General features: G+C 37.8%; 1 protein-coding gene across 1 annotated transcript; it reads left to right on the top strand.

The window, feature by feature from the left end:
• The first annotated feature begins 15,301 nt into the window (after window positions 1-15,301).
• On the top strand, window positions 15,302-15,925 carry LOC122652347 (probable endopeptidase p60). Its single transcript, XM_043846057.1, has 3 exons — window positions 15,302-15,559; window positions 15,648-15,743; window positions 15,839-15,925. Exons 1-3 carry the CDS (start codon window positions 15,326-15,328, stop codon window positions 15,917-15,919), a joined length of 411 nt encoding a protein of 136 aa, XP_043701992.1. The 5' UTR covers window positions 15,302-15,325; the 3' UTR covers window positions 15,920-15,925.
• The last annotated feature ends 262 nt before the right edge of the window (window positions 15,926-16,187 follow it).

The following is a 16,187-nucleotide window of genomic DNA, read 5'->3' on the forward strand; positions in this document are numbered from 1 at the left end:
CGGGTTGTTGATATACAATTATACATTGTTGTAGCCTCTTTACTTAAAGTGATTTCCTTATTGACACCTCTTAAGGTGTCAAATAATTTGTATCCTTATTTTTTTGCCCAGTTTTTTTCTAAAGAAGGTAATAGTGTGTCATTTTACATGTGTACTAAAAGTGTGCTCGACAATGACACATTTTGATAACGACATAATGATATGTCACTTACAACTCATTTTTTAAAACTATCTTCTCTTAGAAATAAGACAAGTGTCAAAAGAGATGAGAATGAAATTATATTAGCACCTTGAATCATGAGTTTTACTCAAGTGACTAATAACGTGCATTTTCTTTTCTTAAGCAAGAAGACTACGATCATTGACTTCTAGTAATTCAAAATTAAACCGTACACAAGTTAAAGGCATGCCTTAATTTGATTGAAGTGTATCAAAAAATAATGGAAATGCCCTTTTATTGAAGGGTATTATTCTCTGTCGCAAAACTTTCTTGGTTGGCGGACTAGGTAAGGGTGTTTCATGTTAGGACACCTAATTTTGTCTCATGGAATAATCTAATTATTGAACACCTAGGAGATGGTCTGGATATACCACATATCAAATTTCATACCCGAATTCAATAATCATTTACCTCAATACATGGTATGTATTCCTGGGTACGTCCATCCTCACCTCTTGGTATGCAAACAAAATTAGATCCCTTCTGATTTATTAATGCTTTGTTTTTGTCACATGTTGGATTCTTTTGGGGCTGAAACTTCACATGTAAGCAAGAGACTTTGGGATCTATCCAACTTAGCGGGATTGAAACCATGCAATTCAGGTGCTTTATTAATGTAATTCAAATATTCTATAAAAAATAAAAAACTTTTGAGTTTTCAGAAAGGACTTCTTATCCCACCAAAGAAATATAAAGGGTGTAACAGTTTTCTCATAAAAAATAAAAATAAAAATAAAAAAAGTCTGACAATCACAGATTATAAGAAATAATAATTTTAGGTATTCCATATGGTGAACACAATTTCTACCGAAAAGTTGTTATAAAGGCTTGAGCAAGGACTACTAATAAGAAATAATAATTTTAGGTTCATAGTTGCCACATGGATGGCGACATGGGTTCTTCTTATTGACATAAATAAGGACTAGAGAACCCAACCCATGTTGACTCATAAAGGTCTGCCAAAAATGGTTATAAGAATTGGAATTGGATTGTCCATTTCGGTTGAATCGGATTGGAATCGACTGGATTGAGTTCAAAATTCTTATTGATTCTTTTTTCAGATTTTGGATGGAGCCACGTAATCGGATTGGATCGGATCAGATCCGGGATAGGCTGATCCTCTCCCGTTCACACATTTGCATGTAGACACATGGCATCAAACTAAAGATTATAGAAAAGTCTGAAAGCTCCGGAAGAACTGAGGTTAGAGGGAGACTAAGAGAAAGAGATGGAGGTTTAAAGGGTAAAGGGGGTATATATATATAGATAGATACCCAAACTCTATGCCTTGAGGGGTGTTCATCATCATCACGGGAAATCTTTGGAGAGTGGCAAATGAGGTGTCTACACTCACGTTTTAGGGGATCCCTCTATGGCTAACCTAAGTTATTGACCAAGAGTAAGAGAGAGAAAATTGCAGCAAAACCCTAATTTGTGGATAATTGAATCCGAATTTGGACTTTCTTCCTGAGTTAGTAGTAGCCTCCAAACACTTTTTCATGTTGTTCTTCAACTAGGTAAAGTTATTTTCTCTCCCTTTGTTTAGTTTTTCTTTTTTTTTTCTTCTTCCTCATTTTACATTTTCCTTTGTTATTTCATGTGCTAAAAGGGGTTTGTGATCTTACCTCTCTAGGAAGTAGTAGTCACACACAACCAAATATTTTGGGGTTCAGTTGTTTTGATATGTTGTTCTTGTGTCTCTTTTGACTATGCATATGTTCATCTGCTTTTCATGTATTATTAGGCTAAGTTTTGCATGTTATTTCATGTTCTTTTACATGTTTAAGCCTTAGTTTTCTTCACCTTTTCATGATACTTCATGGTATTGATCTTCTCTTTTAATGCTTTAGTATGCAATGCTACGATCATATTGTGGATTGATTTCATGTCCTCCATAGTAAATGTTCTCCATATCTTCATGCATACACGTACGTAGTTTAGTCTCTTTTGCTTGCATTCATTTTTTGATGAACACTTAGATTTAAGATCTTTGCATGTCACTAAGCTTTCACGTGCATGTAGCATATTGGTTTCATGATTCATATTTGCTTGCATGTTTTCCTTTTCTTCCATGGTTTTCGTTGTTAGAATAGGTTTTTCTACCAGTAGTTTAGGGTTTTATTATCAATCCATTATTTCACATTCAAAATCATGTTTTCTTCGTGTTTTCATCGTTTATTTCTGTCCAATATATTTTCCCCGTTTTATATGACTTTTTTAATTTTTTTTAAAGATTTTCTAGGTTTGTTCTAGCCCCTAGGAGGATTTTGTAATTTTCACTCCTTTTATTCATGCACGAATTTCCATGTTTGTTTTATAATTTTCATCATATTATGCTTTACTTGTGATACTTAAGTTTCTTTGCCTTTTTAGGATTTTCCTTTGTTTTGCATGCATCCGTGCATTAAGGTTAGGGTTTGCATAGCATTAGCCTTTTAATTGATTGTATGAATATCCTATATATTTTATTTTCTCTATTTAAATTCTGTATACTAACTTTACAGCTAGTCTCTTCAGGAATGTGATTTCTATCTCCTCGCTTTATTTAAATTCTACATACTCACATTTAGTGCTTTTAAACCCTAACTCTTTATTTTCTTAGTTTCATGTATTATACACATTCAGTTTTAGCCAAGTAATAGGAAGAGTGGTTCAACTAGGCGACTGGGTTGCCTAACATCCTCCTCGATCGTAACATTGACTTGTACTCAAACCAACAGATCAATTAGTCCCCATTGCACGATTATGGAGACATTCTTTCTTTTATATATGTGGGTCCTATACCCTAATATAGGTGGCGACTCCTGATTTAATTAATCTCTCTCTCTCTCTCTCTCTCTCTCTCTCTCTCTCTCTCTCTCTCTCTCTCTCAAAGAGGTGAGGTAGATGACATGTGATGATCCCTACCATCGTGCGTTGTCCTCGCAGCCAAGAGAACAGAATCTGAAGCCGAAATATCTGATGCCAACAAAAGGAAAACCATATTCAAGTCTGGTCCAGAGCAAAAGGTAACTAACTTCTCACACACTATGGCCAGCCATGCCACGTCCGGCTCCGAAGGTGATCATGCCTCGGGAGTCAACTGTGATCTTCAGAGTGTTTTATTTCTTTGTTTATGTCTTTCTGTAATACCCAAAGTCAATTTGAGGTCCGAACATAAAAAATGGGAGGGTAATTTTGTGTTTTTTTTTTTTTTTACACGAAAAACCTTGCAAGTGGGGCAATATATTAGACCTCGGAGGGCAAAAAGAAAATTATAATATTGAAGAGATCCTCTTGAAAGGAAGACTTCCACAAACCCAGATAAGGGAGTTACAATATTGAGGGTAATTTTGTTGTACAATGAAAAGTCTGACTTATGCATTCATACATCTTAATATTCTTCTCAAAACTAAACAAACTGTTTGATTTTGTGTATTCCCATATATTATTAAATGCTGTTTCAACTTTGTTGACATTAAGGTCCATTCCCACTTGAGTGCAACATAGTCTGTGGCATCTCTTTTGTCTCCTTCCTCTCTTTTGGGAGGAAGAGAAAGAGGATATATATTATATAAATGAAAAGTTAAAATTACAACTTATAAACTAATGGCATCTAAACTTCTGATTCAAAGTCCACAAATGTCGAGCTAAAGGCAGCAAAAAGAGAACATGCATTGGCAATGGTTTATTTATGTAAGCCAAACAAATACAGAAGAAGAAAACATAGATTGGCCATATCATTTCAGTTGCAGAGAGACCCCCGGCCCACATTATCTATTCTCTCTAGCCTCGAGAATCCATTCTCCTCCTCTTTCCTTCTCTGTTTTCCACCATGCCTAAGGCTTTACAGTTCACATCCAAAAACCCAATTCTTTTTGGATAAAAATCTTCTACAATACCGGTGGGACCACAGTGCACATTCGACGGCACAGCAAAGGCCATGTGTGCCATGTGTGCCACGTGAGTTCTATTGTGCCATTGGATGCGCACTGTCGCCCCGCCGGTATTCTTTTTCCTTTCCCATTATAGCTTTCATCAACCTTTTCTTTCTTTTCCTTTTCTGTCCCTCTTTTCCACCTATTTTAGCATCAATTTTTTTAGGAGTTCCAAGTTTGGCCCTATCGGCCTGAGCTCGCCCTGACCTAGCCTGAGTTCGAACAGGGCTTAAGCTGAGACACCCTAGTCCTATGGATGGGTTTGGATTAGGGTCGAGAATTTCTGACCCTAAGGTCAGGGTTGGGCCAGGCTAGGGTTGAGCCCGGTCTATTTGAACACCTTTTCTTTCAATTCATTGTCATGTGGAAAGTGTTAATTTGCTAACTATCTGTGTTTTCTTCATTTTCTTTTCCCCGATCAGGGCCAGTCAGAGTAGCTCGATCCTGAGAACAAGCCAGGATTGGATTTTTCAGGCTGAGTCAGGACCTGATATAGCCTGAACAAAGCTAAGGGAACTCAGAGTTGTGCTGAGATTTTAAAAAGCCCAACCCAACCAGACCCTGTTGCAACCCTAAATTGATTCTGTTTTGAAAGATCATATAAACTTTGCCCACTTATTGAAAGAGTCAATTGGGTGGATTTCCAGTTCCTATTTCCTAGTGAGGATTGATAAATCCATGGCATCTTTTCTTTTCTAATCTTTTATGGAGTGGTAGATACAACCGAGAAAATAGAATATTCGAGATTGGGACTAAAGAGTCAAAAAAGTGAAAAGGTATTAGTACAAAACAGCAAGGCCCCCTCGTGACTTTCAAAATAATCTCAATTTTATGAAAGACACAACTGCCAGTAATAATTGACCACGTTTTTTATGACCGTTAGGTGAAATCTCGTCTCTTGGACCTCTTGGTACCCCTATTTTACGAAATTGCCACTAAGATTATACCTGAGAGTAACAGCAGAGAAAACCGAAACAGAATTCTCATGCCAAGCTTTCATAATGTACTAAAGGAGGAAGGTTAGTTTGGTCAATTAACAACAAAAGTAGTATTATAATTAGTAACCGGTCCTTCCAGACCCCACATTGCATACGAAGCTCTGTTCTCTCCTCCTCAGGACTCTGCACTGATCTCTTTTTTAATGGATGGCTGGCCAAGCCATCCTTGAAAGCTTAGAGAATCTCTGGTTCTTCTCCAATATCTTCACCTCAGCACCACCACCACCACCACCACTTTCCTTCTCGTCCTGTGGAGATGGAGATACCGACCAACCACAACTCAAAGACACTCCAAGAACAGAAGAACCCAAACCCAGAAGTCCAACCCTTCTGAAACAGCCAATTCTGTCTCCAAATTCTGAGATTCTGGTTGAGACAAGCTCAATATCCAAGGACTTCAGTCCCGAAACCGAAATGTGGGTCATGAAATCCCTTGTAGTGGAAGGGTTTGAAAGCTCTTTGGAGTCATCACCACGGAGGGGAAGAAAATCTAGAAAAGAGAAGAAATGCTGCTATCCCAGTATGAAAAGAAGGAAGAATCACAAATTGCAGGAAGTCATTGAACCGGGTTTCAGTCACAGAGAGGTCTTAGTCCTTCCTGGGTTTCAGAGGATGGAGAAAACATGCGGATTTCAGAAGTATGAAAGCCTCTATCACATGAAGATGCCTCCATTAAGTGACGGAACAGCCATGAAAGAGCATCTCAAGTCATGGGCTTATGCAGTTGCCTGCACTGTCAAATAAAAGCTTACTGATAGACTTTTCCTCTAACTGATAGCACTGTTAAGGGATTAGGTAGTACCAGTTGCTGATAAGGGTTAGGACTAGGGAGTGTAATGTGGAAATAACAGAATTTAGGGTTTCTTCTATTCTTTTTTTTCTTTTTTTTTTTAAGGATTTTTCTTCTAGCTGGAGTGCAAGGGTGGGAGTTATATTTGTAAGGAATCTAGGGTATTTTAGTCTTTAACCAACTGGAGCTCTGTAAGTCTGTAACTCTGTATTTATGGAGACAACTGAAACCGTGAATGTCTTCTGTTCAGAGACAATCTGAGGGTCATGTACAGGATGTCAGGATATCAAATGCAATATTATATGCAAATCAACAAACTATCTACTTTCCAGTCTCCCCTTATAATTTCTTTTTTCTTTCCTTTCATTGCAATTAAGCTGATTAGATAGTTTCCCATTACATAGAATAGGCATGGATTTTACACAAATTAACAGTAGTTTTTTATTAGAAGAATAACGAGTGGCAAGTATTTTTCTTTGTGTAGATCTTAGATCAATGGGAACTCAAACGTATTCACCTTTTTGAGGTTTTCCTTTTATATTACTACATCAAGAGTTAAAGTAGATAATGGATATGTTTCTATCTTTTGTTGAATCTTTTTCATGGGTTCGATAGATATGAAAAGCCATTGAGTTTTTTCCTTAATTTAGAACATAGTTAACCAACATGTTAAATATTCGATTACAATAAATTGGAACGGATTTTGCAGCTTTCTTCTAGAGTACCTCGACATGACATGAACCTGACTAATTGCAGGAATTAGAAGAATTCCATAAATAATTAGCTATACATGACTAATTACATGAGCCGGAATCACTGGGTCGTTCCTTGCTGGAGATTGCATCTGAAGTTTGAATGTGGGAGGCCTATCAGCACCCTTACTTGAGTACTCCTTCCATCTTCATGCAGCACCTTCCCTTGCTCTTTCTTTCACTTCTTCCTCTGTCAGAAAGCAAATCATTTCAAGTTACAATTCTGCCACAGAGCTAGCCCATTACACTCGTGTGTGTGTGTGTGTGTGTGACATTGTGTGAGTGAGAGAGGGCATTCCTCAAGAAAAAATGATGGGAACATTTATTTGCTGAATCTAATAGTTTAGGGTTTCTTTGTACTCGAATCAACAACAAAGCTAACTACTATTTCAAGGGCACAAGATAAAAGCTAATTTCTATAAGGAAAGCCTATCAACTACACACTTAAAATGTACTATTGGATCAAATAATTCTACTTCTTTATCTATCAATAACTAGTCAATTTTTTTTCCACAGCAACTAAAGCTAAAGAGGGTGCACTTTCGATGATTGCTAACTTGCAGTTAAGACCTAGATCAGCAAAATGTATTAGTTATGACCATTACCCTATAAGTGAGTTACTAGTTTTATGTAAAGGAACACTTTGTTGTAACCAAAATGGTGAACTTGTAAGACTGCATCATCTTGTTTACCCTAGTAGTATGTTACAACAATATTTTCCCTTTAGTTAATGAAAAGCCACACCTCTTGGCAAATAGTAACAAGCAAAGGCAATGGAGAAGTACAGAATTCAGCTAAAATCACTTATTATAGGAGGAAAGTCAGTGCTCCCACAAGACAACGATTCAACTACAAAAGCAAGGACTATGAATGTGACATCCTCTGGAGCATTACTACACCCAAATGCAACGGAGGCCCAACCTATATTAAAAAGTACACGATTTTTATGCCTCTATCCAATGGTCAGGATTTAGGAACCTATTGACAAAATAAAATGATGCTAGTGGGACCACAACAGCAAGGCCTTTGAAGCTATAGAAGTTGTGGGCATAGCTTCAAGTGAAGTGTCCTGCACTAGATGGACCTTAACAGAAGGCTTCTTCAAGAGCACATTATGATTGACAACAACATATCAACACTACCGCTTGTGGTAGAAAGTTGAAATAATAATAATAACAATATGTGCAGCATCGGTCCCATGACAAGATGAGCAGGCCCATTGGATGCTAGACCAGCTCTTACAAATCCAGGTGACTTTCAGCCCAAAATGGCCTCTCAGGCCTACCAGCTGCATTAGTTGACAGTCATCTCGTCAAGGGCTTATGCTGCATGCTGCCAAACCAGGTCCCATTCCCATTTTCCTATGTCACAAAAATTCATATCCCGCAAACAAAAAAGAAAAGCCATATCCCAAAAGGACAACCAATTTATTAATTTACAAACAATAGGGACCTTTACATGTTCATCAAGTACTATATATAACAGGAACAGCTAATAGTCGTCAGAATAAAAAATGAAAAATCTGAAGTTAAAATAGAACCAAATTGTTGAAGCAAAATAACAGACAAGATTTAGACCTAACTGAATTCTGTCTTTTTCCATTCTTAAAAAAAATTGTCATTTTACCCTTTATTTTTAAATTCAGTGAGTTAGCAAGATCAATTAAGTCTTGTTAAGAATACTGTATTAGAAGTTACTGGTTATTAGTGTTTATTAGTTATCATTATCGTTATCGTTTATTAATTATTGTCTACCATAGCGGTGTTTTTGTAATGGTACATTTTCAGTCAGGGGGCTATGTGTAATTATTGCTATTCTGTCCTTGGTTATAATTTGCATACCATTAATATATTATAAATAGATATTAGCCCACGGTTTGGATAACTAATCCAATCGTAAGCTAGGTTCCCCCTACTTCTCCACTTCTTTCTCTTCCCTTCTTTTTTTCTTCTGTGCATACTTGGTTTTCTTCCCTGTGATACAGGTTTTCTTGCTTTGATTTTGTAACATGATATCAAAGCCAGCAGGTAGAGTGTTCGATCCCTAGTAAGTGTGAGGGGGTTGTGTTATGTGTTGTTGTGCCACTAAGTGCTGCAGCCCCTTGGTGCCAAGTGATGGCATACGTGCAAATCCATGTATGTGTGTGGGCCTGCACGTGGGGGTGTTATGAGTTGATATACATTGTTGTGGCCCTTATTTAACAGCTTGAGCTTTTGGGATAAGCGGTTGTAAAAAGTCTCAAGTCTAATCATTCTTTTCTTATTTTTCCCATAATACCTGTATTTTGGTAGTCTTTGAGCTTTCCGCAAAAGTCACTCCAGTATGATCTATGTTTATCAGGATATTTCTGCTTCATCATCCTCTGTTTAGCTTTTTCCGGCATCCAAAGTCAGAAAGTACAAAAAAATTAAAGTCCATATTATGCATTTACATTTTAAGTATGTTGTAACCATCAAGATTGAATGCAGCAGTAAAGGACCATTATCTAAAGCAAAGGTATCTAATGCTCAAGCGTCAGTATGATTTTGTGAAATAGTACATTAACATAACTTAAAAATAATAATAAAAAAAGTGAGTAAAGGAAAATAAATTCCTAAAACAACTAAAGAAACTCATTAAAAGGTTTAATAATTTATAGCACCGGTTAAATAGGGATTTACAGCTTACCTCTCAAATAGGAGCTTTCACAAATCCACTGATAGTACTTGTAAAAGCTGAACACAACTATGAATCTTTTCTATAAAACACAAACTAATTCTAAATCATAGTTAGCAAATTTGGATTCAGGAATAATTCAGAATGTGAAAATTTGGGTTTATGAACGGATTAACTCAGGTATTAAATGTTTACAAATCTTTAGAGGGCAGACCTTGGCACAACAGTAAGGTCGCACCCCAAGGGGGTTGTTCAATTGGCAAGGACCAACACCTCACAAAGAAGAGGTCATGAGTTCAACTCTCCTCAGCATCCAACAATAAAAAAAAAAAAACACTAAGGTTGCTCCACTGTGACCAACTGGTCCCGGTTTTGAGTCAGGAAACAGCCTCTCCGCAAAGCAGGGGTAAGGCTGTGTAAATTATGACCCTCCCCAGACCCTGCAGTGGCAGGAGCCTCGTGCACTGGGTTGCCTCTCTGGTGAGTTATGGTTTCAATCTATTGTAATGTGGGTATAATAGATTGAATATATAGGTTATTTTGGTCTAAAACCGAAAAGATGATTTTGCACAATAATAAGACTTTTCATGCATAAGAATTGTAAGAAGGTTTTGTAACACAAAACTTAAACTGAAGAATAATACTCAAACGGGAAATATGAAATAAAAAAGAAACATTGTCTTCCACATGTACTTTAGCAGAAATACACACTCAAAGACACTCAAAGACAAGGACGAGAATATTATCTTCCTCTCCCCCCCCCCCCTCCCCATACAAAAAAAAAAAGAGGAGGCCAAGAATATTACCAATCCTAATATTAGCTTGCATAAGATATAGCTTAACTCTAAAAGGAGAATCAGAGTCCCTACCAAAACTTGCAATTGTTGCTTCTCCCACTTAGTGCTTGCCTGCCACATTATCAAAGGTGTTAGATATACAAAGACAATTATAACGCAGAAAAATCTCATCCAGACATTAAAACAGCTGTAAAAATAACTTGCCTAATATTCCCGTCTTGTTTAGGCATAAAATGTGCTAACAAAAACACAATCATGTGGAGCCCAAGTTTTTTCTCTCCGAAACTAATAAAAGATTCACCAAAATTTTGGGTGCAAGCTGCTTCCAGCTCAAATTCTCTGTTGGAGTCGGGGTAAGCCTCAATACCACCTCTCCCATGTCCTCTCTAGTCATGACTATAGGATTTAAAATGGCCATGAATGCTCAACTCCTCTCTGATCATTACCTCTTCTGGACTTCATCTGTGAAGTTTGTCGGCATTTATGTCATTGGAAAGAATCAACAGTGCAATGGTGATGGTGTTCCTGGTCGTGGATGAGGCATCCACAGAACTGTTCTGGTGGTGGCTTTCCACCTTTCCAGTCTACAGTAATTTACAGCCATGATCACTGTTGTCTGGTGAACAAAATTGCTGTTACTTGTTTGGTTTGGCTAGCCATTCTTGCCTGAAGATACTGTCTATGACTTTGGGCAATAGGGATAAATCGAAAGGATTTTCACCTGATCTTCCCCACAGTTGAAGTCCTAGTATTGACTATCCCCTGTTAGATATATGGTTTTGGGAGAAACATTCTTTTCATCTTTCGTTCCTTTTACTTCTTGTATGCCATCCTCAATGGTTCCAGTGTGCAACTTTTTTGTTTTGGGAGTGGATAGTTTTCTCCAAGAAGCAAACATCTGAAGCAGTATTTTCCTCCTGTCACAAGGAGTGATTATTTACGACAACTGGCTCTAGTTCTAAGAGTCATGCAGCAGAGAGAGATACCATGATTGGGTTCAAGGTCTGCAAGCAGGTTATAGTGAACATGATATGAAGATTACTGGGCCATTCCAAACACTAAACAGAAAACAATGGATTTAGTCACTGGAGATGCAACATCGCAACCCAAGTTGTTAAGAAATGGCAAAGTATGAGAGGCTTGACATTGCCATTGCATCGCAGCAACATAAGTACCTCCAGATCTGGTTGACTTTCAAGCAGCCAACATTTTAATTAAAGAGCAAAGCTGAGGCCAATATTTTATATATGGCAGTGGATCTCTTACCACTTAAATTTATATAGAGAGGCAAAAAAGAGATATTTTCAAAAATTGCATGTGTACTGTCAGAGGTACAACTTGTTTTGAACAAACAAACGGAAATCCGCAGCAATGTCTGAAGTCTGACAGGTTCAAAACAAACAGTAGAAAACTATCAACCAATTCATATACATCAATTGGAAGTTTGAAGCCTAAGAAAAGTGTACACTTAATTTCCTCCCAGTTTTTGCAAGAGATAAGGGTTAAAAACAATCAAAGCTTTACACATAATGAAATTGAGGATAGAGAGGCTTTCCTTTACTCTTTTTTTTTTTTTTTTTTTTTTTTGGGGGGGGGGGGGGGGTTGACACTAGATTTATTTGTTCTTACATCCCAGTAAAATATAATAGGTTTTAGTTACTATAGTGTAAGTGTATTAGATATTTAGATCATGGATGAAGGACACTTTGAAATTCAAGGATGAAGCATTGACAAGCTTGATTGGAGAGGGAGAAAAGCAAGAAAATGCAGTTCTGTTTCCATTTTCCCTAGATCAACATGTTTAAGCCATAATCAATCATTTACGAATGGAAAATGATTGTCAAACCTCCTGGAGATTCACCCGGTCAATTTCATTAGCAGAAAAAGTATTTAGGGTTATTTCAATAAATACACTTACCCACCCTGTGTATTTACATAAATACACCTATATACCTTTTTTTGGCCATGTGTTTTTTCATCAGGTAAGCTGGGGTGTCATGTAACCACTGGCCTTTAAGAATCCTTACTCCCAAATATTCTAGAACTAGCCACTAAAGAAAAATAATATTTATCTAAGCAAATGAAGGAAAAATAATCGCATCATGACTGAAGCAGTTCCCATTCACGAAAGCATCACAGCCACCTGTCATATTCTTATTTTTTTAATTTATTCTCGCTTACCATTAGCAAAAAAAGAGAGCTGCACTTGTGCACTCAAACAGAATCAAAAAGCAAAGGTTCCTGGGAAACTCAGAACTGTTTAAAGCCCTGTTGCAAGGTTTTTGACTTTAATGGTGTGTAGGCAGGCAATAATGATAGAGAATATCCAGATGTAGTTGCTGGAACTAAGTTGAAACTTGAAATCTTGCACATAAATTCATTTAAAAATTTTGAGATATAGAAGTTCAAACCAGGAAAAGTTTGGTCTGCATAAACAATGGAAGTCCCATTGAAAAAAATTTATTTCCTTTTGAGGCCAACACTCAATAAAGATCAGCCACACAGTGGAATAACAGTTTTCATGGCTCAATAGATCAAGGACCAATAGCATGTACAAGAAACACTTATTCTGGTTAAAAGCAAAGTGCAGAAAAAGAAGGGACAGCATGTACAAATGAGAAATGACTAAGGAAGTAGAGACAGAATTCCACAACTCAAACCTCACAAAGACAGCCATGAACTATGGTGGCACCCTTTCAAAGAATATCTTTGGATTGGTACCACTGTACTGTACTCTAGAAGTACAAAGGACTACAAAAGACAACAAAGCTAATGAAACTTTTACACATCAGACTACCAACTAAATTGCCCCATATAAATCCTCAAAGCTACAGCATACCTGACATTCCACATGCACCAGCACATTGCAAAGAGAATTTTACTCCATAAGATTCAAATTTCAGAGTCCAAGGCTTCAGTTGCCCTATGTAATCCACATAGGAAAAGCCTGTAGGGGTCCGGGTGCCTGTGCATTGCATTGGTAAAGCAGGGAGGGTGTCATTATAAGGCTTGGGCTTGAATCCCACCTTCCAATTTCAAAACTAGCACTCCTCTACTACCTACCAAAACTATTGCAGTCAAGAGAATTTGATCTAAGACAAAAGGCAAAGCAACAGGCCGTAGGTTGGGTTTGAAGGAAATAAGTGCTTTGGAGCTAGGGCTTTCTAGTATGGGGGCAAGAAGAGATAGGCTGACCTATTGGTATAAGAATAAATTTAAGTGGGATTTAAAGAAAGCAGATAGGTATAAAGGATTTCAACCCCCAGGGGAGACTGAAGTGAGTTGGATTTTGGGTTGAAATTAATGGAATGGAATGTGGATTGGGAAGTAGGTTACTATAAGCATTTACGGACAGGTTGCAGATTAGTGTGTTAATAACCGCAAATTAACAAAATTTAGATAGGAAGAAAAATAAGTCCTACCAGCATCACACCAAGAGATTTCTAGGAATGACACCAAGAAGTGATACCTAATGGAGTTTTTGATGGAGCACCAAAACCAGCATCAAAGCAATAAAGTTCCTCAATAACTATTAAGGGAAAACAATAACAGGAATATCAAGTCTTCTACGTTTGCAGCTTTGGGCCAACCAAAAATTGATTCTTAACTTCAAAGTTTGTACTGAAAAACCAAAGATATCCCTAGAACAACTGAATACTATGTCTGGACGCATGGACACTGTGAGATGGACTCAAAATTACAAATAAAGAACATCATTATTGTCCAATTGGAAGAAAGGAAATTGCCAAGCCCCAAAATGATCTCCTCCAAACAAGGGAAGCAGATACTAAAGATCTTCTCAGATTTCTAAAACTTGGGTTCAAGAAGAGGCTTTGAAGGTAATGTGAAAGTCCAAGCTTTTATGTTAAACTGGAGTGAGAAAAGACCAATCAAAGAACTAAAAAAGCAATGTAAATAAATAACTTTACATCCGTTACCAAGAACAAAAGACAGTCTCAAGGAGGTCCAATTCACCTACACTTTGTGCCTTACAGTGGGAGCAGGGAACAAGACAAAACCAATGGAAGGTCACATTTGGGAAGCTCCAAAATTTGGGAGCATTGTCATCGTTGGAGCATGATATTCGTTTTCAATTATTGTATTATGACAATTGAACTCAGGAGAGAGAGTAAGAAACTAATCATGGTCACACCAAGCAAATCAGCATCATCATGAAGGCAAAGAAAGGAACTAATCATAGTCGTAAAAGAAAGAAGCTACAAACCATGGTTATGTGTCTTACATTTACTCTTCAAGCAGCAGAAGCCCAATGAAAGCAATCAACTGGGCTGAGAAAGCAAAAAAAAGAAGTTAACGTTGCAGTTGCAGAATCTGAAATCTTATAACAATAACAAATTCTCTAATTAAATCTCAGCGAAAAAAACTTGGCTTAGAGATACTACTCTATGAAAGAACATTTACCAGACCCAAGACGGCGTAATAGTCATCCGCAAGCTCCTCCTGAGAACTGGAGTTAATGGCGGTGGCCTTGAGTTTACAGCATCTTCTCCGGCCACGGCCGATCGTTGTCCCCAGAAGTTTAGGGTTTTTGTATGTTCCAAAATACCCTTTCTTCTTATACCAATTCCCGCCTTGAACCGTGGACGGAGGGAAACACGGTCCTTTGTTTTAAATTACTGTATCCTTGAGTGAACGGAAAAAAGGGGGTGTCCGAGAAGGCGAGGATGATCATTGATCAGTGAACCGCGAAGCATTGGTTCAAATGCCGGCAGCACTACCTACTAGCCCTGTCGAGGGTAATATTGTCAACAGTGGGAGATTCACGTGTGAAGGCATCGATGTTTCTCATTTCACACGAGGGAAAACACCGGAAAACCACCTCTGTTTTAGTAACAAACCCTGTATACAGGGAGCGGTTTAGGGTTTCAGAACATACGTGTCTCTCCCACCCCACACCCCTGATGGTGATCTGAAGGCCTAGTTTTTCTAATTCAAACACCGAAAATTTTGTCTCTAAAAAACCGATGTGGGATTAAAAAAAGTCCTCATTTTAACTTCTACAGTGTTTCTAGTTACCCTTTGATCATACTTTACTACTGTCCGTTATAATTGTTCGAAACAAAGTCGCAGACCAAACGAAGCAATGCTCTTTCTTCTGGTTGTTTGGGTTCTGTCTGGCGGAGATTCTTAACACCAGAAAAAAAAGGATCTCTGAGCACAGAGATCTTCAAAACTATGCCGACCGGAGGTAAGGACGATAATCAAGGAGGCATTGACAAAGATGCCGCCATTGCTAAGACTGCTGGGTTCGTAGTCTTCTCAGGAATCGCCATGAGCCTTCTCAAAACCCTCATTGCATTCGACAACAATAAAAACAAAACCACCAATGGTTGCAGCATCAAGTCTTGCAGCGGATCAACCCCGCCGCTTCAAGAATCAAAATCTCCTCCTCTGGAAAAACTTATCAAGGTAAATAAAGGCTCAAATCCTTTGTTGTTCTGTTCTCCTCGTTGTCTTATGGGTATATTGATTTTGGTATTTTTTTCTTCTGATGAAGCCCACAACAACCCTAGAACGGCCGCCAGCATCGTTGGCTCGGACAGTAGAGATTGTTAAGGGAGACACTTTGTGGGGTCTCTCCAGGAAATACGGAGTAAATTTTTTGTTCTTCAATTTTTCAATTTTCTGAGTTTCTGTAATTGTTTCGATTCAAAAAAAAAAAATTCTGATTTTATCGTTATGTGTTAGGTATCGATTGATGCAATCAAAGAGGCTAATGGGCTCACAGGGAACACTATCTATGCTGGGAAGAAGCTCGTCATTCCATGATGTTGTGTTCTTATTTGTGGGCGGTCGGTGGTCGATGAGGCTGATGATCAGTTTTAGGGTTTTACTGGGAATTGTAAAGAGAGGAAGGTCCAAAATCCAAATGCCTGTACCAACGCTCTGTAAGAAATTGAGAAAAGAAATGAAAGGGGAAATTTCTGGTTTCTATTTATTTTTATTTTATTTATTTATTATTTTTTTCGGGGTAGAAATGAGTGCATTTATTCATGGGAAACGTGGAAAACTCATGGATTAAAAGATGAACACATCT

The sequence above is a fragment of the Telopea speciosissima genome, chromosome 2 (assembly GCF_018873765.1).
Source record: "Telopea speciosissima isolate NSW1024214 ecotype Mountain lineage chromosome 2, Tspe_v1, whole genome shotgun sequence".
Lineage (NCBI taxonomy): Eukaryota > Viridiplantae > Streptophyta > Magnoliopsida > Proteales > Proteaceae > Telopea > Telopea speciosissima.